At 38.9% G+C, this 21,378-nt stretch overlaps 2 protein-coding genes across 9 annotated transcripts in view; both read left to right on the top strand.

Annotated features, from left to right (window-relative positions):
* Positions 1–3,203, top strand: part of LOC131160669 (DNA damage-binding protein 1) — a 52,379-nt gene extending 49,176 nt beyond the window's left edge. Inside the window, exons 17-19 of the mRNA XM_058116524.1 lie at positions 832–1,183; positions 1,533–1,817; positions 2,064–3,203. Of these exons, the coding sequence (XP_057972507.1) occupies positions 832–1,183; positions 1,533–1,817; positions 2,064–2,645 (1,219 nt within the window). The 3' untranslated portion in view covers positions 2,646–3,203. The remainder of the gene's footprint in view (positions 1–831; positions 1,184–1,532; positions 1,818–2,063) is intronic.
* A 3,425-nt stretch (positions 3,204–6,628) lies between these two features.
* Positions 6,629–20,473, top strand: LOC131160670 (uncharacterized). Of its 8 annotated transcripts, XR_009138128.1 has the most exons (7): positions 6,644–6,947; positions 7,063–7,347; positions 16,639–16,766; positions 16,847–16,908; positions 17,754–17,825; positions 19,903–19,986; positions 20,133–20,473. XR_009138128.1 is itself a non-coding variant. In XM_058116525.1 (4 exons), the coding sequence occupies exons 1-4, from the start codon at positions 6,889–6,891 to the stop codon at positions 20,149–20,151; spliced, it is 357 nt and encodes a 118-aa protein (XP_057972508.1). In that variant the 5' UTR covers positions 6,644–6,888; the 3' UTR covers positions 20,152–20,473. The 8 variants fall into 8 exon arrangements, 2 of the variants coding, with proteins under 2 accessions (XP_057972508.1, XP_057972509.1); XR_009138129.1 differs by lacking the exon at positions 7,063–7,347 and having other exon boundaries at positions 6,631–6,947; XR_009138126.1 differs by lacking the exons at positions 16,639–16,766; positions 16,847–16,908 and having other exon boundaries at positions 6,629–6,947; positions 7,153–7,347.
* Positions 20,474–21,378: the final 905 nt, after the last annotated feature.

A 21,378-nucleotide genomic window follows, 5' to 3' on the forward strand; every position in this document is an offset into this window, starting at 1 on the left:
AGCCAGAAGATCTCCTATAGAAAGTAAGGAAAAGTTGCAATAGGCCTAGAAAAAACTTGCAGGAAAATTATGTCTGTAGTGCCCAGCAACCGATGATTTCTTGCACATAGCCCAAAAAAAAAAAAAAACCCAAGATTTCTTGCTGCCACTGAGTGCTGCAGCTCATCAGTTCCAAACCCATAATAACCAACATCAGCCTCAAACAATCGTAGAAATTAGAGAGATCAAAGTAATTAGTGGAATGGGATTTGTGTCAAACTCACCTATTCTTCCTCCACATCAAATGCCAAACCCATCATCAATATCCACATTAACAGAAGCAATTTTTGACAAGAATAGATTTCTGCTTTGGTGTTTCTTTGAAGTCAAATGGAAGTGCTGACTTCGAGGTGCTGAAACAGGATGGTGGAAGTTAAAATGGTGACAGTGAGATGCTTGTGCATTACCTGCCTAACCATGGCATTCATTTCTTCAAGGACGGGGGCACTCATGTTCAGCAATGTCTGAACTTTGTTTAGTAAAAACAAACATCTGACCAAATTAGAGGTAGTCAGATTATTAAGAGCTTTTCCCAAACAACTCAGGTTCACTTAATTTCAAGCGCTAACAAATTGCCCCTTCATATTCCCTTGTATCTTCTAAATAATTTTTTTGGGTTGTGTTTGTTTTGGCAAATGCGATTGTTACCATGGATTAATGTTTCTTTTTAGTCGGATGCATCAAACCAAAGATTTTCTTTATGAAAGATTTGTGTTTTCTAAAACATGCAGCTGTTTGTAAATCAGTGCTTTATTTATTTATTTAAGTATTTTTACCTTGCTCTCTCTACAGCCTTGCGATTGCAAAAGAAGGTGAACTTACTATTGGTACCATTGATGATATTCAGAAGCTTCACATTCGCTCTATCCCACTTGGGGAACATGCACGGCGTATCTGCCATCAGGAGCAGTCTCGAACCTTTGCCATTTGTAGTTTGAAGTATAGCCAGTCAAGTACAGAAGAGTCTGAAATGCACTTCATCCGCTTGTTAGATGACCAAACCTTTGATTTTATATCAACTTACCCTCTTGACACATATGAATATGGCTGCTCCATTCTTAGCTGCTCCTTCTCAGATGATACTAATGTTTATTATTGTGTTGGGACTGCATATGTCTTGCCAGAGGAGAATGAGCCAAGTAAGGTAAATCATTATTTTGTTCATTGAGTCACAGCAAAAACAGACCTTTTTTTCAAACTGTTTGGATGTGCAAAACTGGAAGAGCTAATTGGATCTACTTGACGGGAGCTGCAAGCTGAATGCTCTGCGTGTTCACTTGTCGTGCACATTGTTCTGTATATTTTATTCACCGAGAAATTATTAACAATATACACAATGTATATTTTATTCACGGAGAAATTATTAACAATATATACATGTAGAAGCAATAACTGATTTTTTTTTTACTAGTAGTCTGGTAGAGAAACAGTATTGAAAATTGGGCATTCTCAAAGTCTGATTATTTTTATCTGTTGTTCATATCCAATTTTAGGGTCGAATTCTGGTTTTCATGGTTGAAGATGGGAAGTTACAGCTAATTGCTGAGAAGGAGACTAAAGGTGCTGTCTACTCTTTGAATGCCTTTAATGGCAAATTGCTTGCTGCTATTAATCAGAAAATTCAGTTATACAAGTGGATGCTCCGGGATGATGGTACCCGTGAGTTGCAGTCTGAATGTGGCCATCATGGCCACATACTTGCTCTCTATGTACAAACTCGTGGCGATTTCATTGTTGTTGGTGATTTGATGAAGTCTATCTCCTTGTTGATCTATAAGGTAATTAGTCCTCTTAAAGTATAGCCCTCATTGTCAAAAAGTTTTGTTAATCTCCCAATCATCTGGCTCGAGTTGTAGTTGTGTTTCCCAAAATTTGTGCTTCTCAGCAGGATGCCCACTTGTTCTCTTTTGTGCATTTGGTTTGTTAAACAAATTTTGGATGTTTGTGTTACTGTCTTTTAGTTTCTGGAGAAAGAGATTGTGCATCCATGTCACTGACACTGCAATCTATGATTTTGTTTTCAGCATGAGGAAGGGGCTATTGAGGAACGGGCCCGTGACTATAATGCAAATTGGATGTCAGCAGTTGAGATTCTTGATGATGATATTTACCTTGGTGGTGAGAATAACTTCAACCTTTTCACTGTCCGGAAGAATAGTGAAGGTGCCACTGATGAAGAGAGGGCTCGGCTGGAGGTAGTTGGTGAATACCACCTTGGAGAATTTGTCAATAGGTTTCGGCATGGTTCCCTTGTCATGCGCCTGCCAGATTCTGATGTGGGTCAGATTCCAACGGTCATATTTGGCAGTGTTAATGGTGTAATTGGGGTCATTGCTTCACTTCCCCATGAACAGTATGTTTTCTTGGAGAAACTGCAGTCCAACTTGAGGAAGGTAATAAAAGGGGTAGGAGGGTTGAGCCATGAGCAGTGGCGATCATTCAACAATGAGAAGAAAACTGTAGATGCCAAGAACTTTTTAGATGGAGACCTGATCGAATCATTCCTTGATCTCAGCCGAAGCCGGATGGATGATATTTCAAAGGCAATGGGTGTTACTGTGGAGGAGCTTTGTAAGAGAGTAGAAGAGTTAACAAGGTTACACTGATGTGAGGCCCCTTCCATCTTTTTATTTGCAACAACTCCACAGATGTTTGGTCTAGTTAAAACTGCGTGATAAGATTTCACAGGCATAGGCGTTCCAGTGGAGCTGTGTAACTGAGCTGAAGCATCGACAGGAATGCATTCCCCCCCATTCCCTCTCCCTTATGTTAACCATTGGCAGATTTTTGGCTTGTGGTTTGTGATGTACCAGAGTGGGCCCTGTAGGGCAGGGCAAATAGGTTGCTTCGATTCGGACAATGTTTGTGTTATGCTAAACTATAGTATGTTCATAAATCAGAATGTCATGGTTTCTGGCTAATTCAAGTCTACAAGCACTGATTGATAGGTTCAAGCTTGGAAAACTTTTATTTGGATGGTTTTTGGTGCAATTCCTTCTGCTGAATATAATTAGCCAAATATGTTCCCAAAACTGATGGGTTTTAGCTTTGGTTGATAAGAAACTTATATTAGCTCTGCTGAGAACTATGCAGCATGAAATTGGAGATGTTGGATATTTGAAGCTGGGTTTCTCAATGAAGCTTTACTGGCGAGTTTGTTTGTTTGTTTGTTTGTGTTTTGTGTTTTGTTTTTAATTGTGAGATTACAATGCCCCCATTTATCTTGCAGTACTGCCTATTCGACTGTAAGCTGCGAATCCTAGCCAAGTTTGTTCAAGGCCTCTCTCCTTGGGTGAGCTTAAAGCTCCTCTTAACAACTGCAAAGGATGATAAAGGAATAGATAAGGAATCATGTCTCTTAAGAGTCTTAACTAAGAAATCTCTTTCCTCTTGTGAAGGGTCGTGCGGCGCTAGCTAAAACACTCTTGTTTTAACTAGCTAGCCTATTGTTTACCAACATTCATTTACGAAACACTTTAATTAGCATTCATTTATTCAAATAGCAGCGGAAACAGTAATCAATTCATGAATGTCGTGGCAAACAAGAAGTAAACATTGAAGTAAACGTAATTCATTAACAAATCCTCCGTTGACATTGTGTACTTAGTGAGGGAGGCAAGTAGGCTAAGCACGTTGACAATTGCTAGTGAGTTTTACAATAATTGATGAATACTCACCCTCTCCTAAAGAGCTTTCTGGGCTATTCTCATTCTGATACTAGGAAACATCAAAGTGACTGAAGAGTCATACTGTCTTATTTGACTTACAATAAAATAAATATTGGAAAATAATCCTACACTAGTATTTACATGATGGAAACTCGTCCCAAACACACGAGGCAAGCGGTAACAGGCAAGCATAATGCCCTGAACAAGCTTAGCAGAGTGTTATATTTATATGTATTTAAATTAACACCTTGGATTGAAAATTATAATTTGGACTTTTCGTATTCAAATTGAGGGTGACTCTGGTATGGTAATATTTAAAGTATAGAGTAGTGATTAAACCATGTTCCAATTAAAGCCTATCCCAGCCAGTGGGCGTAAAAATTGTTACATACCATACTAAAATGACATGTTGTGACGCTAGCTAGTTCCTTCTATTTATTATCATTTTTGTATGCCTGCATGTGGTTATACTAAACGTCACAATTTCAAATTAGGCATACGTTAAAGGAAATATTTATTCTATTAGGATGATTAATTTAGGTTTTAACCACGCGCAAGGTATTTTAGTGTGATAGTATTGTGAGGCTAACGGGTCAAAACAATTAAAATCTCATTAGAGTTAATGCTAATTAAGAACATTTATCACTTGGGGTACTAATATGTGTGTAGTCCCCGGACAAAATGAGGTATCTACATAACCGAACATCAAAAAGTAAAGCTTAACAAAAAAGAAAATCAAACTTAACCAAATAAATTTTTAAGCAAATCGAACTGAATGAATTTACTTGATTAATTTGATTTTTACTAAATTATGCTCATCCTTAGAAGTAACAAGAAGAAAGAAATAACAATAAAGGGTAGGGAAGCAGAAATAGCTAGGCAACATGAATATTCTTCTTCTAGTACCTTTTTTTTTTTTCTCCCCTAGCTTCCTCAATAATTCTTCCCATTTAATTTATTACCAATAACAACTTCATTTTTCAATTAAGCTCCTACTTTTTAAATTTATATAATTAACTATAAATTTATATGACAAAATAATTTAGTAGGTGAAATTTTTTCAAATAATTTACTCTTTTATTACAATGGTAGATGATACCTTAAAAGCTCATATATATATATATTGCATGAATTTATAATTGTAGCATGCAAAAACTCATTTTAAATTATATATTCTACTATCTTTCATGAATTATTATAGATTAAAATTTCAATATCAACTTACTTTATATATAGAATGGATTTAAAAAAAAAAAACAAGAGAAACAAATAAATGGAAAAATTGGATGTCCACATGAAAAAATTATGAAATGTATTTTTCAAACATTAATCCCATTAAAATTGACGATTGAGTATTGCTTTTCGAAAAAATAAAAAAATAAAAAAAATGAAAGAGTGCTAAACTAGAAAAAGAAAAAAAAAAACCTAATAGAGTATAGAATGACAAGAAATATAAAAGCAATCTCATTAAGAAATTGGTGTTCACATGAAAGAGGATGTTCTTAAATATTTTGCCTTTGAATTTATAAAATTCTGCTATATATATAGTATGCTAGTCCAGTCTTTCCTTCTCCAATTAAATAAAAAATTCTATATCAAAAGTATCAAATTGAAAATAATGTACATAGGAGCTTGAAGCAAACTATATTGAAGAAGAAATTACATATATTATTTTATTTAAAATAAAATATTATTCGATTATAATCAAGATAGATTTTATTTTTTTTTTCATTTTTTTGGCCAAGAATTAGTGGAATATGAAAATTTTTAAATTTCTTCACCAATTATTATAAAATAAAATTTCTTCATCAACTTACTTTGTAAATAAAACAATTAAGAAACCAATGACTTTCAGAAAACAAATCAAACAAAGATAATGAAAAATTTGAATATTTACATTCAAAATATCAATCCAATAGTATTTTTCAAATTGACGAGTACGGCGTTTCAAAAAAAAAAAAAAAAAAAGAAGTTAATGGACTATACTAGAACGACAAATTGGGCAAGAATAGTGGCGGCGATGGATCCATTCAAGAATGCAATTATGGTGGAAAATATGAGAGCAGGGGAGTTCACTGTACTCTGCGCCATCCGAAAACTCGTCCAAGCAGACTGCACACAGTTCCTCCTCCTCCTCCTCTCCCTTTCCCTCTTCCTCCTCGTTGGTTCTTTTGGCGCTAAAAGTACGTTTTTTTATACTTTTGAACACAAACTCAATAATTTCAGTTTGTGTTCGGGAGATTATTTCCACCATATCTAAGCTAATCGCTTCCACCGTGTTGATTTCGACGTACGCCACCAACTCGAATGCCCCCGTGCCCGCCGCGCGAGCCATGCCAACGGCCACCCCCTCCATTCCTTGCGCGGCGTAGTCACAGGCTGCTCTGTCCAGATCAAAGCTCCGCATCACATTAAGGAGGAACTCGTGCAGGAGCAGTGGCAGAGCCAAGATGGTCTGGGGAAGGAGGAAATCGCCCCACGACTCTTGAGACGGGATGCCCCCGTCGCTGGAGAAGGCGATTGCGCCGTCCACCGAGAGGTGGTGTCGCTGGAACCGGCGAGTGAGGTGAACTTCAAGGAGTCCGGCACCTGGAGGCGGCGGAAGAGGAAAATCATCAGGAGCGATTGGAGTGGCGAAGATGCTTAGGGAAATTTCTCGACGAGTCATCTTTCAGATTAAGCGAAAGAGGAATTGTGACTTGTGAGTAGCGACGATGGAATTCATTATTTATAGAATGCAATTAACGGCCATATTTTCGAACGGGGAATTACAAGAGGAGCCGGCCCGTCCACTTGGAGCTGGGACTCTCCTATAATATGTTGACACGTGGCATGGGTGGGGGGCGCGTGGTGGGGGGTGTTTGGTTTTGTTGTGTTTTGAAAAAAAAAATTTAAAAGGATTGTTTTAGAATAGGAAAGCTTCCTAATCCCTATTCTCTGCGGCCTCGTGGCTCTGGCTCATCTGAAGCTTAATTCACCCCGCACACCCACTGTGATTCCGTCGCACCACCGCAACATCGCGCGGCTTCGGTTGATTTCTCCTTTCCTACTCTCCAAATCTTCGGAATCCCAACCTTTCTCCGCTAGCCCGAGGCCACCGTGCCCATTTGCGGTGTCGCCGTTGCTCCCGCGCATGCATTAATGCAGCGTCCTTTGCCTTTGGTGCCACCGCGATGCCTCCATGGCCGCCGGAGCCTGGTCGAACCCAACCCAATCTCTCCTCGGCGATCTGCGTCTTTGGTAAAAATCACACTTTTAACATTTTAATTTTCCCTCTGATCAGGTCATAAAGATGAAATCAAGCGGAATGGGGGTTTTTATTGGGTTAACCTACTCTCTGCTCGGATTCATCTAGTGGCTTTAACCGGAATCCCGGATGTTTTTGCATTGGGCAACCTTAAATCAAACGGATGTTCAAAAACATTGTTTTCGGCTGCGAACACAGCAACTCCGGTGCCTTTGCTGGCCAGGAGATGGGGGCGTTTGGGCTGGGCGGGGGGCCAGCGTCGTTTATCAACCAGGCGGGGCCCTTTTTTGGAGGCGAGATAGGCCGCCGGCAATCTGGGTTCGACAGTCTATCTGTGTTCGACGGTGTCAAGGCTCAAATATTTGGAGAATTGCTGCCTTACCTTAAACACAGGTATAGGCGTGTATTTATAGAGATGTAAAATATATTCTTATTACAACTGAATCATGGAAAGATAGGAACAGAGAAATATATTTGAACTTAAACATTTGAATTGAAATTGATTACATATCTAAACAAACATATTAAGAATCTTTGGAAATATTTGAACTGATTTTCGTATAACTGCATATCAAGAATCTTGGGAAATATTTGAACTGATCTTCATGTAACTGCATATCAAGAATCCTAAGAAATATTTGAACTGATCTTCGTGTAACTGCTTTGTGAAGAGCCACTGGTTGTTGCTGTGGATAAGTTTCTAACACGTCCCTTCAAGCTTAACTGTGCAGATACAATGTTCAGTTTGTCATGAAGAAGAGAGAACCGAGAGAAAGATAGTGGTTTGGTAAAGATATTAGCGATCTGATCTCTGGTAGAAATGAAACGAATGTCTAATATATCACGAGCAATCATATCTCGAACAAAATGAAAATCTATCTCAACATGTTTGGTTCGAGCATGAAAAATCGGATTTGAGGATAAATATGTGACGCCAATATTGTCACACCAAAGAATTGGAGTTGTTGAGGGAAACATCTCAAGTTCAGTTAGAAGAGAACATAACCATGTGATCTCAGCCGCGGTGCTAATGCTTTATATTTAGCTTCGGTGCTTGAGTGGGCTATAGTAGCTTGCTTCTTACAACTCCAAGAAATTAGAATGCTCCCAAGAAAAACACAGTAGCCACCTGTGATGCGTCGATCATCCCTACTTCCAGCTCAATCTACATCGAAGTAGGCTTGTAGTGAAAGGGAGTGCGACTTGTGAAATTGGAGGCCAAAATCCACGGTGTGCTTGAAATAGCGCAGCAAGCGCTTGGTTGACTACCAATGGACGATTGTGGGCTTGTGAAGAAACTGAAAGAGCTTGTTAACTGTGAATGCTATATCTGGTCTAGTGTTGCAGAGATAATGAAGAGCACCAATAGTGCTTCTGTAAAGTGTTGGGTTCGAAAATGCTTCACCTTCATAAGCCGAGAGTGTTGTTGCTGTGGCCATAGGAGTCTAAACCGGTTTTGCTTCTAGCATATTGGTACGTTTTAGGATATCCATGATATATCGATGCTGAGATAGAATGAAGCCCTTGGAATATTGAATCATTTCAACACCAAGAAAAAAATGTAGAGGACCCAGATTTTTAACAGTAAAGTCATTGTGTAAAGCTGATAGCAAATCATCAATAGTTGACCGTTTATTGCTTGTGATGAGAATATCGTCCACATATATTAGCATAAATATTCTGACTGTGGAGGATGTATAAACAAATAAGGAAGTCTCGGACTGAGTACCTTTAAAACCAAGATCAAGAAGCTTGTTGCTGAGTCTAGCAAACCAAGCCTGGGGGGCTTATTTGAGACCATACAAAGTTTTTTGTAATTTACATACATGGTTTGGGTACTGGGGATGAAGAAAACCAGGGGGCTGAGACATATATACTTCCCCTGATAATTTTCCATGTAAGAAGGCATTTTGAATACGATTTGATGAATAGCCCAACCAGCTGAGATAGCTAAGGAAAGAACAGTACGTACCGTTCTAGGCTTGACAACAGGGTTAAATGTTTCACCAAAATCAATACTTGGTTGTTGGTGATAGCTTTTGGTGACAAGACGCGCTTTATAGCGTTCGATAGTACCATCCGCATTTCTTTTGATGTGAAACACCCATTTGGAGCCAATTATGTTAGAAGCTGAATCAGAAGAAATCAGTGTCCATGTTTAATTATGAAGTAATGCAACAAATTCAACGTTCATTGCTTGGCGCCATAGTGGATCTTTGATGGTTGTGGTATAACAGGTAGGTTCGGTAGACTGTTGGGATGATTCGATAAGGAGAGCTCTTGGGATTGGGTATCGGATCATGTCTTCAGGAAGATGTTTGGGTTTTTGGATATTATTTTTGGACCGGGTGATCATTGGGTGTACTGATGATATTTGGGCATTAGTGGTGGATGGAGGAGAGTTGTCTAAGTGCAAAGAAGAGGTTGGGTTTTCTGAAATAAAATTGTCATTCTTTTCTGAGTTTTCTGAGTGCAGAGAAGAGGTTGGGTTGGTGGCATGAGGTGAGGTTACGAAGAGCTTTGGACTGGGTGTATTTGTTTCGCTTGGGAGCTGGTTGTGGTGAGGGGTGTCTGTATGGTCCATTAAGGGATGACTTTGAGGAGCTGCTACTGTCGAGACCCTTGTATCCTATAGAATCAGAATATGACCATGATGGAAGTGAGATGGAGGAGAGTGGCACATTGCTGTTTTTGAAAGGGAAATTAAATTCATCAAATTGCACATCACGGGAGATATAGACACGGCGAGAGGGAACATGGAGACACTTATATCCTTTGTGTAAAGGACTATATCCGAGGAAGACACATGGGAGAGAATGAGGTTGGAATTTGTTTGCATTGTATGGCCGGAGGTTAGGCCAACAAGTGCAACCAAATATCTTGAGAAAAGTGTAGTCGGGTGGCGATTTGAAAAGAACCTCATATGGGTTACGATTTTGAAGTGTGGGAGTGGGCATTTGATTAATTAAGTAACAGGCCGTGAGAAAAGCATCGTCCCAAAAATGTGGAGGAACGTTTTCTTGGGATAATAAGGCAAGGCCTGTCTCCACTATGTCGCAATGTTTGTGCTCAATAGCATCATTTTGTTGGTGCATATGAGGGCAAGAAATACGATGAATGATACCTTGATCTTGAAAAATTTTATGAAGCGAGCGATATTCACCGCCTCAATCAGATTGCACAGCTTTGATTTTGGTATAAAAATATCGTTCTACATATGATTGAAATTTGAGACAAATACGACTAACATCACTTTTTAAAGGAATGGGATAAAGCCATGAATATTTGCTAAATGCATCCAAAAAAGAAACATAATATTTATTCCCAATGTTTGAACAAATAGGAGCAGGGCCCCATACATCGGTATAGATCAATGCTAAAGGTTCTATAACTTGAGTTAAAGAAGCGGAAAAGGGTAATTGCCGACTCTTTGAACGCAAGCAAGCAGAGCATTTTTGAGAGATGGAGGGGCGATGTACTGGGACTTGCATTTGACGAAGGATGCGATGAATAATTTGAAACGAAGGATGACTCATAGGAGCATGCCATAAGGAGAGAGTAGAGTGTTCACTTGAGAAAGCGGACAAAACACTTTTATTTTTGGTGGCTGAAATTTGATAGAGTCCATGGTTACTTAGGCCTTGGAGCAGCAGCTTCCCCGTAGCTCGATCCTTCAAAAGAAAATAAGATGGGTGGAATTCAAAAAATGTATTAGTATCTTTGGTGAAGCGCTGGACAGAGAGCAGACTTTTGCAAATATGGTGAACATGTAACACATTATTGAGTTGAATTTTAAGTCAGTGAGTGGAAATTTGAGTGGTTTCAATATGATGAATAGGAAGATCATTACCATTGCCTACACGAATTGTGTCAGATCCTGAGTATTCTTCAGCTTTAATATTCAGATTGGCAAGTTCTGAAGTAAGATGATGTGTAGCACCCGAGTACGGGTACCAAGTTGCATCAGTCGAATTTTGGGAAGTTGATACATATGCTTGGCCTTGAGAGGAATCCCGCTGGTATGATTCATCATACCTGTAATAATAGTCCAACGCCACATGACCCGTTTTGTTGCGAATTTGCAAACGGGACGAGAGTTGTTGGAAGAGGATGAAGAACTTCGACCATGCCCCCTGCCTCAGTTGTTCCGAGATGGTGAGTTCTAATAATTACCTCGTCCATTGTGGCTTGGAGAGTCGCGATGATTGCCACGACCACCACGATTTGTGGTGTTGCTGGATGTGAAATTGGCATTGGCGACAGTTAGATCAACTGTGGCTTGATGCTGCTCCAATCATTTTTCATGAGCAAGGAGATGACCATAAAGGTCTTCAATGGATAGAGGTTCAACTCTAGTGGTAATAGATGTGACAAAGGAGTCATAATTCAGTCCAAGGCTTATAAGAAGAAAAGAAATAAGCTCATAATTGTTTAATGGTTGATCAACAGCAGCAAGGGTATCGGTGAGGTTGGTAAATTGCTGGAAATAATCAGCAATTAAGAGGTTGACTTTTTTGAGAGTAGCAAGATGAAAGTGTATATTGGTGATCCAGGCATGAGAGGTGGAGGAAAACATGCGTTCTAGTGCAAGCCATATTTCGCGCGAGGTGGTGCACTTAACTACATGAGATAAAATTTTTTCCGTGAGGGAGGAGGTAAGGACACTCAGGATGAGTTGGATCTTGAAGGTGCCAAGAGTGGAAGGCATGATTTGGAATGATTTGGGTTGAGTTGTCACTTTCGGAAATATGAGTAGGTGGTACCGGTAGTGAGCCATCAACATAGCCGAATAGACGAGTGCCTTTAAGGTAGGGAACAATTTGGGCATGCCAGAGTAAGTAGTTGTCACGACTTAGCTTGACGGTGATAAAGGAGTGAGGAGTAAGAGAGGTGGGTGGGGATGGAACGAGAGTAGAGGAGGAGGAGGCCATTGGGATCAGATGTTGGTCACTTAGGCTCTGATACCATGTGAAGGCTCCAATATTTGGAGAATTGTTGCCTTACCTTAAACACAGGTATAGGCGTGTATTTATAGAGATGTGAAATACATTCTTGTTACAACTGAATCATGGAAAGATAGGAACAGAGGAATACATTTGAATTTAAACTTTGAATTGAAACCGATTACATATCTAAACAAACATATCAAGAATCCTGGGAAATATTTGAACTGATCTTCGTGTAACTGCTTTGTGAAGAGCCGCTGGTTGTTGCTGTGGATAAGTCTCTAACAGATGGCAAACAGAAGACCTTGTTGTTTGTCATCTGAAAACGAAGAAGCAACGCATCTATCAGAAAAATCTAGCAGAAAATCATCGTCATCCGGCGAACGACCATCGCCGGCGTCGTTGAAGTTGGGGGCGTAGGTACTGGAACCCGCCCTTCTTGTTTTTCCATGACCTTTGACGCGTCCTTCTCCTTCTTCACCGGCTTCTCCGCCGACCACCATGCTTCACCGGCGAAGAACAGAGAAAGAGGTAGATATAAAAGAGAGTAGCGAAGAAGCAGAACCAGGCTTTCTTATTCTAAAACATTCCTTTTAATTGGTTTTTTTTTTTTCAACACAACAACCCCCCCATGCCACGTGTCAGCATATTATATGAGAGGCCCAGCTCCACGTGGAGGGGCCGGCTCCTCTGTAATTTCCCATTTTGGAACAGCGCCCACTTGACATTTTTATAGCCGTTGCTTGTTTTTGCCGGCTTGAGTTGCCCAAAAACCTTAACCGACTTAACATATTTTGCCTCATAAAGCCCTTACGGCGTTCTACACCATGCTCCAGTTTGGCGAAAGAGAAATTGTGACCTGTGAGTAGGGACGATGGAATTCATTATTTATAGAATGCAATTAACGGCCATATTTTCGAACTGCGCCCACTTGACATTTTTATGGCCGTTGCTTGTTTTTTCTGACCTGAGTTGCCCAAAAACCTTAACCGACTTAATGTATTTTGCCCCATAAAGCCCTTAAGGCCTTCTACACCATGCTCCAGTTCGGCTGCACTCCTTTGCCCAAGCACCTGAACCGCCTCTTCAAGATTCTGGTTGTTGCCAGAACTTTCTTTGGCCGTCTTTTGATGCTTTCCGTCCTGCCCTCCGACACAGAGTCGCCCAACACCAAATCCTTCAACTTTATGATGCGAGTGTGTGAAATTTTTGAAAGTATATTCATTTACTGCATTGCAGTGAATTACTTCATTATCATATATCATCTCCTCGAGAGTTTACAAAGATACATATATAGCAAAATTACAACAGAAAACTAATAACTGATATCTAAAATAACTAAGTTAAGCTAATAGCTTAATCGACTTGCTATTACAAATAAAAAAACCAATTTATTAATCTGCTGCTTCTTCTGTTACTTCTTCTATGCCGAGATTAACACTTTGCCTCAAGTCACAATCTGTAATCTTTGTGACTTGCATTGAAGAAACTTACTTTGTCTTGGAGCAAAAATATCCTTCAAACCTAGCCTTTCTGATAGTCTTGAAAAGGAAGAAAAGCCTAAAGCCTTGGTGAAAATATCAGCTACCTGAGAATTTGTTGCAACATGAAGGGTTTTTATCATACCTTCCATAATTTTGTTTCTTACTTAATGACAATCTACTTCAATATGTTTTGTTCTTTCGTGAAATACAAGATTTGCAGCTATGTATAAGGCTGCTTGATTATCACAAAATAACATGGCTGGCTTTGGATGTTCAATTTTTAAATCCTTAAGCAATTGTAATACCCATGTAATCTCACAAGCTGCACTTGTCATAGCTCTGTACTCAGCTTCAGTTGAAGATCTTGAAGCCACTCCTTGTTTCTTTGATTTCCAAGATATTAATGACTCACCTAAGTAAACAGCATAACCTGTCAAAGATCTTCGTGTGTCTGGGCAACCGGCCCAATCTGCATCACAAAAAGACTTAATATGCAGCTCTGAATTACTTGGGAAGAAAATTCCTTTGCCTGGTGAACCTTTAATATACTGAAGTACTTTGTTGGCTGCAAGCTGATGAGGTTCCCTGGGTTGAGATACAAATTGGCTTAACCTATGCACAGCATAGGTAATGTCTGGTCTGGTTAGAGCTAAGCATAACAATCTGCCAATTAACCTTCTATATTGAGCAGGATCAGCAAGTGGTTTACCTTCATACTTGGACAATCTCAAGTTTTGTTCCATAGGAAATTTAACAGTTGTTGCCCATAAAACCTGTATCATTCAGAATTCCAATGCATATTTTCTTTGATTTAAACCAATTCCTTCATCAGTTCTTGCTACTTCAAGGCCTAGAAAATATCGTAAGGATCCCAAATCTTTCAATCCAAATTTAGCATCAAGAATATGCTTCACATTATCAACACAAGTAGGATTGTTACCAGTAATCAAAATATCATCTACATAAACCAGTAGCACTGTGAAAGAACAACCAGACATGTGAGTGAATAATGAATAATCAGACTTTGATTAAACAAATCCCTTCTACAGAATTGTGGTAGAAAACCTTTCAAACCACTGCCTTGAAGCCTGCTTGAGTCCATAAATACTCTTATTTAATTTGCACACAAGATGCTCCCCCTTGCTGTGAAAGCCTAGTGGAAGAGACATGCATACATCCTCAATTAACTCCACATGAAGAAAAGCATTATTAACATCAAGTTGATGTAAATGCCACACTTTCACAGCAGCTAATGCAAGAACTATCCGTACCGAAACAGACTTGGCAACAAGAGAAAAAGTATCTGAGTAATCTAAGCCAAGTTGTTGAGTGAAACCTTTGGCAACCAAACGAGCCTTATACCTTTCAATGGAACCATCAGGATGATATTTAATTCTGTACACCCATTACAAAAGAATGAGAAGAGGGGCCAAGGTGAGAGTAGCTTAGACCAGTAGAAATGTCATATGGTAAACCAGGAGCAGGTTTTTTACTGACAAGTTTACAAGAATAATTTGATAAGTAAGAAGGAGGATGATGAGATCTAACAGACCTTCTTAAAGAAGGAATAGGACGAATAGAAGGAGAGGATGAAGTATTTGTAGGATCAAGGTTAATAGGAATATTGGCTGAAGAAGTAGGATTTTTTGAATCATGATTAGAAGAAAATGGAAGAGCTATGATTTTCAGAATTTGTAGGTAAAGTGGAGTGAGAAGAAATGGAAGGAGAAACAAAACCAGAATTAAGATCATAAGATTCAAATGCAGAATGAGGGGAAACAAAATTATTCAAATAAGAAATAGAAGGATTAACAAATTTTTTAAATAGAAAGATATGTTCATAAAATTGAACATCTCTGGATATGAAAACAGAATTAGTTTCAATATCCAAAAGCTTATATCCTTTAATGCCATGAGGGTAGCCTAGAAACACACGCTTTCTAGCCCTAGGAGCAAACTTGTGCCTATTGTGAGAGAGAGTAGAAGCAAAACATAAACAACCAAAATATTTCAAATGAGAATAAGAAGGAGACTTGTTGAAAAGAAGCTCAAAAGGACTCTTATTACCTAAAGATTTAGAAGGAATCCTGTTGAGTAAATAAACGGCAGTCAATATGCAATCACCCTAGTAGCTCAATGGCACTTTGGACTGAAATAACAATGCTCTTGCAACATTGAGTATATCTTGATGCTTCCTTTCAACAATTGCATTTTGTTGATGAGTATCAACACAACTCAATTGATGTAAAATTCCAAACCCAAGTACACCTAGTAAAATCATCCACAATTGATAGAAAATATCTAAAACCTTCAAGAGTACAAGTAGAAAAAGGACCCCATAGATCACAATGTATTAGCTCAAAAGGTTTATTTGAAGCATTACTACTACAAGCAAAAGGTAATCTTTTCTGTTTAGAGAAATGACAAATATCACAATATTCTGGTTTATTAGAAATATTTACATCAAGATCATCTTTAAGCAAAGAAAACTTGGAATAAGAAGGATGACCTAGGCTATTATGCCACAATTTTGAAGAAGAATAACCAGCAAAAGTATGATTGATAGCAAGGGCAGTATGCACAGTAGAATCTTGCAACAAATACAGCCCATTGTATTCTTTACCCAATCCAATTGTGTTCCATAGAGCAAGGTCTTGAATGAAACAGCAATTACCAAGAAATATAAGGCAACAATGAAGATTTTTGGTAAGTTTGCTAATTGAAATCAAATTAAAACTAAATGTAGGAACACATAGGACATCGGTGAGGATGGGAGTAGAAGAAATTTGTACTGTGCCTATGTGTGTGACTAAGGCCTTTTCCCCATTTGGCAAATAGTCATAAGTTTGTACAATAGAAGTAACAGAGGTCAACTGAGAGACAGAATGGACCATATGGTCAGTAGCTCCAGTATCAATGATCCAATCATTGGATTTAGAGTCATGCATATGAAGAGATGGAGCAGAAAATTGAGCAGAAAATATGGAATGAGATAGATTTGGTTGAAACCAAAAGGAGTTACCTGAAAAATTAGATGAATAAGGTGTGGAACTACTACAAGCATGGAAAGAAGATTGAGAAGATGCAATGGGTGTAAGAACCCAAAATATGAAAAATGGATTTAAATATTAAGAGGGGTAAAATTGGAAATTCCAGGTCAAAGGGCTATAAAAGGAAATTTCCTTTGCTTCCTCATTAAGAAATCTCAACTCTCTCTCTCTCTCTCTAAACCTCTCCCTACTCATTTTCTCTAGAATTTTTCGCCGATCGTTGACGGAATTGGGAAACGGAAGCTACCATGAGGATTGTGGAAGGATTCTCTACAACTTCTACGGATCGGAATCTTGTTTCGGAGATTTTCGGGTTTTAGCGTAAAATCGAGGTAAGACTCGGTTTTCAATTTTGATCCGGTAGATTTGTAGGTAACTGTCTTGTGAACATATTTTGTACTGTGATTTGTAGGTTTTGGAATTCGGTTCGCTGTTTAGGGACCTTGGAGTTCGAGATTTGCTTACGGGGTTAAGGTAAGGGGAAACTGTGTTATGTTGGTTATTTTTGAAATCGGATTCGGTAGAACTGTGGTTCACGGTTCTGTGTGTGTTTTGGCTACTCATTTGGGGGGATCTAACAGGGAAAACTATGAGTTTTTTCATTATTGCAGTTTTGGGAAAAAGGGAGCGATAGGCCGAATCCTGGGTTTTGTTGAAAATCAAGTATACGTGTGCTTTATACTGTGATATTGGGATGGCCTTGCCTTAACTTTGTTTAAACTGTATTTTTTTTTGGAAAACCATGATTTAGATTACCGAATGAGTGTGGTTTGTTTGGTTATATAAGCATGCATGTGTGTGTGATATATTGAAATGCTAGTAGGAACGCGGTTTCGAAATTGTTCTAGGTACTAAGAGTGTTCGGCTCTATATCCGAGGGCATGTTATCGCCTGCCATGTAGGCAAGAGTGTCCGGCTCTATATTCGAGGGCGTGAGCCTATTCCGGAAGATCAGGCCGAAAGGTGTGGATCCACCAGTTTAGTGCTGGTACGATGCCATGGGAGTCGGGGACTAGCCATGTGCCGGTGGCGCCGTGTTTGCGGGTTGGCTACGGGCCAACACCGTATGTCGCGGGCCGGCTTTGGGCCGAAGAGTGTGACAACACTGAGGATTACTAATCATGTGTATGTATTGTGACGGGGCTGCGTATAAATGGCCGCCGTATGTGTGCGTGTATGCACTGTGTAAATTAGTATTGGAATGCATTTAACTGCGTGTATGTTGTATCATGATAACACTCAAATGCCACACACCGATATAATCTGTGTTCTTCCTTATTGAGAGGTGTCTCACCCCTACTGTACGTACATTTTTACAGGTCCTTCGGGTAACCGGAACTAGCGTCCTGGTGTAGGGAGCGTAGTGGCCGGTGTACTGCGTTAGCGCTTGGGTAAGTGATAGAACTGTAGTTTTGTTGGGTTGGCATTTTGAGTTCTATTTGGGCACCTAGTTTGTACGTTTTGTTAGAGTCATGTTCTGCTCTTGTATAGACTCTGGTATGGTACTGCATATGTGTATATAGATGACTTTTTCCTGTTGCGTATATGTTGTGATTGGATGTGTTTAGGGTGTCTGGGAACCCCATGGGGTCGGACCTTCATCCAGTGTACTGTATCTTTTGATGATTTGTATGATACAGGGACAGGTTAGGTTCCAATTTTCACCCCCGGGTCCCATTTTCGGGTTCGGGGTGTGATAATGGGTGCTGAAACAGAGGTAGTCTGATGAGAGACTTGAGTACCAAATCTTGATCCAGTTGTTGAATGACTTTTCAAAAAGGTAAGCAACTGCTCACATTGAGCCTGAGTAATTGGACATTGAGCCGAGGAAGGCTGTTGTGTTTGAGGCATGATTTCTGATTGAAAACCAATTTGGGGCAACGAACCAACCACTTGATTAGCCATAATTTTGTGGCCTCCTTTAAGTTTGTACCTTGGAGGATAACCATGAAGCTTATAACATTTATCAGCTATATGACCTGTTAAACCACAATAGGTACAAATTAGTCTTTCTTTCTTAGAATGCCCTCGTCCTTTACCACCATTGAAATGCTGAGATTGTCCTTTGTTATGGTTAACAAACATCGCAGTAGCAGTTGCTTCAAGATTATAACCTGTAATGCCATGAACAATGTTTCTCCTCTTTTCTTCTTGAACCAAAGAGCAAACTTTGCTTAATGAAGGAAATGGTTCTATTAGCAGTATTTGAATAAGATTGCTATAACTATCATTTAAGCCCATCAAGAACCTGAAAACATGTTCCTTGTGTTGAACATCCAATTGAGAAGCCTTGGATCCACAAATACAAGCGCAAGAACAGACGGTAAAAGGCTGATAGCTGACAAACTCATCCCATAAAGTCTTGAACTTTGTGAAGTAAGAACTTACTGAGAGTGATCCTTTTGAAAGAAGAGATATTTCTTTCTGAAGTTCAAACAATCGTGGTGTTTTACCTTGTGAAAGTCTATCCTTAAGATCAAACCACAAATCCTTTGCCTTATTGATATACATCATACTAGCTTTCAATTCCATACTCAAAGAATTGGTTAGCCAAGAAAGAACTGTAGTGTTGTGGCGACTCCAAGAATTGAATAAAGGAGAAGAAGGATCTGGTTCTGCGATCGAGCCATTCACAAATCCAAATTTGTTCCTAGAACTCAAGGCCAAGAACATTGATCTAGCCCAACTCATATAATTTTCTGGACCTGTAAGAGGTTGAGATGTAAGAACAAAACCTGGATTCTCATTCGCAGGAAGAGAGTAAGGATTATTAGCATATTCATCCGCCAATGCTGTGCTTGGATTGGACACAGATTGCGAAGAATTAGAAGTAGATGTTGTCTGCGATGAACTAGTAGCGGAAGCCATTGAAAATCTTGAAGAAACTCGAAATCAAGAAGTCAAGAATTCTTCAATGCTTGAAGATGCTCTGATACCATGTTAAATTTATGAAAGTATATTCATTTACTGCATTGCAGTGAATTACTTCATTATCATATATCATCTCCTCGAGAGTTTACAAAGATATATATATATATATATATATAGCAAAATTACAACAGAAAAATGATTTCTAATATCTAAAATAACTAAGTTAAGCTAACAGCTTAACTGACTTGCTGTTACAAATAACAAAACCAGTTTATTAATCTGCTGCTTCTGTTACTTCTTCTCTGCTGAGATTAACTGTATTGTGTTAATGGGGCAACTAAAGTCCAGGATGTACATTGGGCTCACTTCCACTCTTCCTCGCTCAAATTTTCCTTCTCCCTCATGCCTTGTTATTGTTATTGCTATTGTTCTTATTTCTGAGGACTTATTCCAAGGGATTCTGTGAAAAACAAAAATAGAATGTATGCGTTTTAATGGGAAGTTGACTAGCACTCTCTTGATAATGATTTTAGATTTCATAATGTCTTGAAGGTAATACATAGCGAAATGCTAATTTTTCTTTTTAATATTTTACAGGTGGTCATTTGGTGCTATTATGTATGAAATGCTTGTTGGGCACCCACCTTTTATTCTGATGATCCTATGTCAACATGTAGGAAGGTAAAATTTAGGAACTATACTTTCAGATTATTTTTTCCAGAAATTGTTATGCTAGATTCTTGTAGATTTGATCACTTCATATAACTTTTCTTCATTGTTAATAACCATCAGTTTTTCCTTTTTGCTTTATTTTTTTGGTTCCATAGGAGGCCTAAACTGGCTTGAGCTACACAATGGGAGGTAGCTATCTACCATCCCATATCCCTGTCAATCCTCCCAGATTTGTGCATCCGATCTCCCATGTGAAAGCTTCAAGTTTTATTTTTTTAAAATTATTTTATTGTCTTTCTCCAGTACATTGGAATTTATTGTAAGTATATTTTAATGAAGATCTCTGTATCTTGCTTCTTTGATGTCTTTTTGATCTTTTAGTCACTTTAATATTTAAAGGATACTAGATTTGTTTGTTCTTTGGTTTATGTAATGGAAAGAAAGCTGGAAGTAGAATATGGAATTTGAAGATGAATGTTGATTTTAACCTTTCAAATTTTCCATTCTATAAGTATTATAGAGTTCATTCACTTCTGCTATTTATGCTTGTGAATTACACACCTTGCTGTGCAAGTATTTTTTCCAGTGCTGTTGCTTCTAATGTGATCTAATGCCGTAAGGGAAATGGATCAGATTTGTGGTCATCTAGATTCAATATGAGTTGCATTGGAAAACAGTTTTTGAGCTGAACCTGCTCAAGATTAGTTGTTCAATAACTTGGTATATTTCAGTCTGGGGTTGTCACTATTTGGTTCTTTCTTTTGGAGAGCCTGTCTCCTGTTGATTCAAATTTATTGTTTTGGTTGGGGGTTCTACAAGTTTGAAATGGTTCTGGGGTTGCCATGCCATGTTCCAAGTTGAGCATTAATTTCCCAAAATGTTCCCACTGTTATCATTACGAGTCTCTAGGCTTTCCGCAGGTACAAGATGCCATTCTCATGGGGTTGGCCTAAGAAGAGGAGGGATGATTCTGGTGGATAGGTGTTAAATGTGCAAGGAAGAGGAGAGTCTAACCATCTTCTGCTTCATTGTCCCAAGGCTTGGGATATCTGGAGCTTTTCTGGCAGCTGTTCAGGAGTACTGGGTATTTGTATAGTCTTCCACACTGGGAGTTGCGATGAGCAGTGAATGGGTGTGGGACACGAAGGCATTGTTCTTGTTTTGGTGCATTTGGATAGACAGGAATAGGGACTAAGATGCTATATCAGACACCCTTCTGCAGTTCTGGAAATTTTACACCAGTCACCAGACCACCTCTTGGATATAATTTTTGGTCGCTGATTTTCTGTTCAGCCTGTTCAACCGTTTTGATTCTCTTTCAGTGTTTGAGTGGTGATCTCTTTTTAATGGGTGGTTTACTTTAGAACCATTTTAGAGAATTTTACAAAGCCACAGACATTT

Source organism: Malania oleifera, chromosome 7 (assembly GCF_029873635.1).
Source record: "Malania oleifera isolate guangnan ecotype guangnan chromosome 7, ASM2987363v1, whole genome shotgun sequence".
NCBI classification, from domain to species: Eukaryota; Viridiplantae; Streptophyta; class Magnoliopsida; order Santalales; family Ximeniaceae; genus Malania; species Malania oleifera.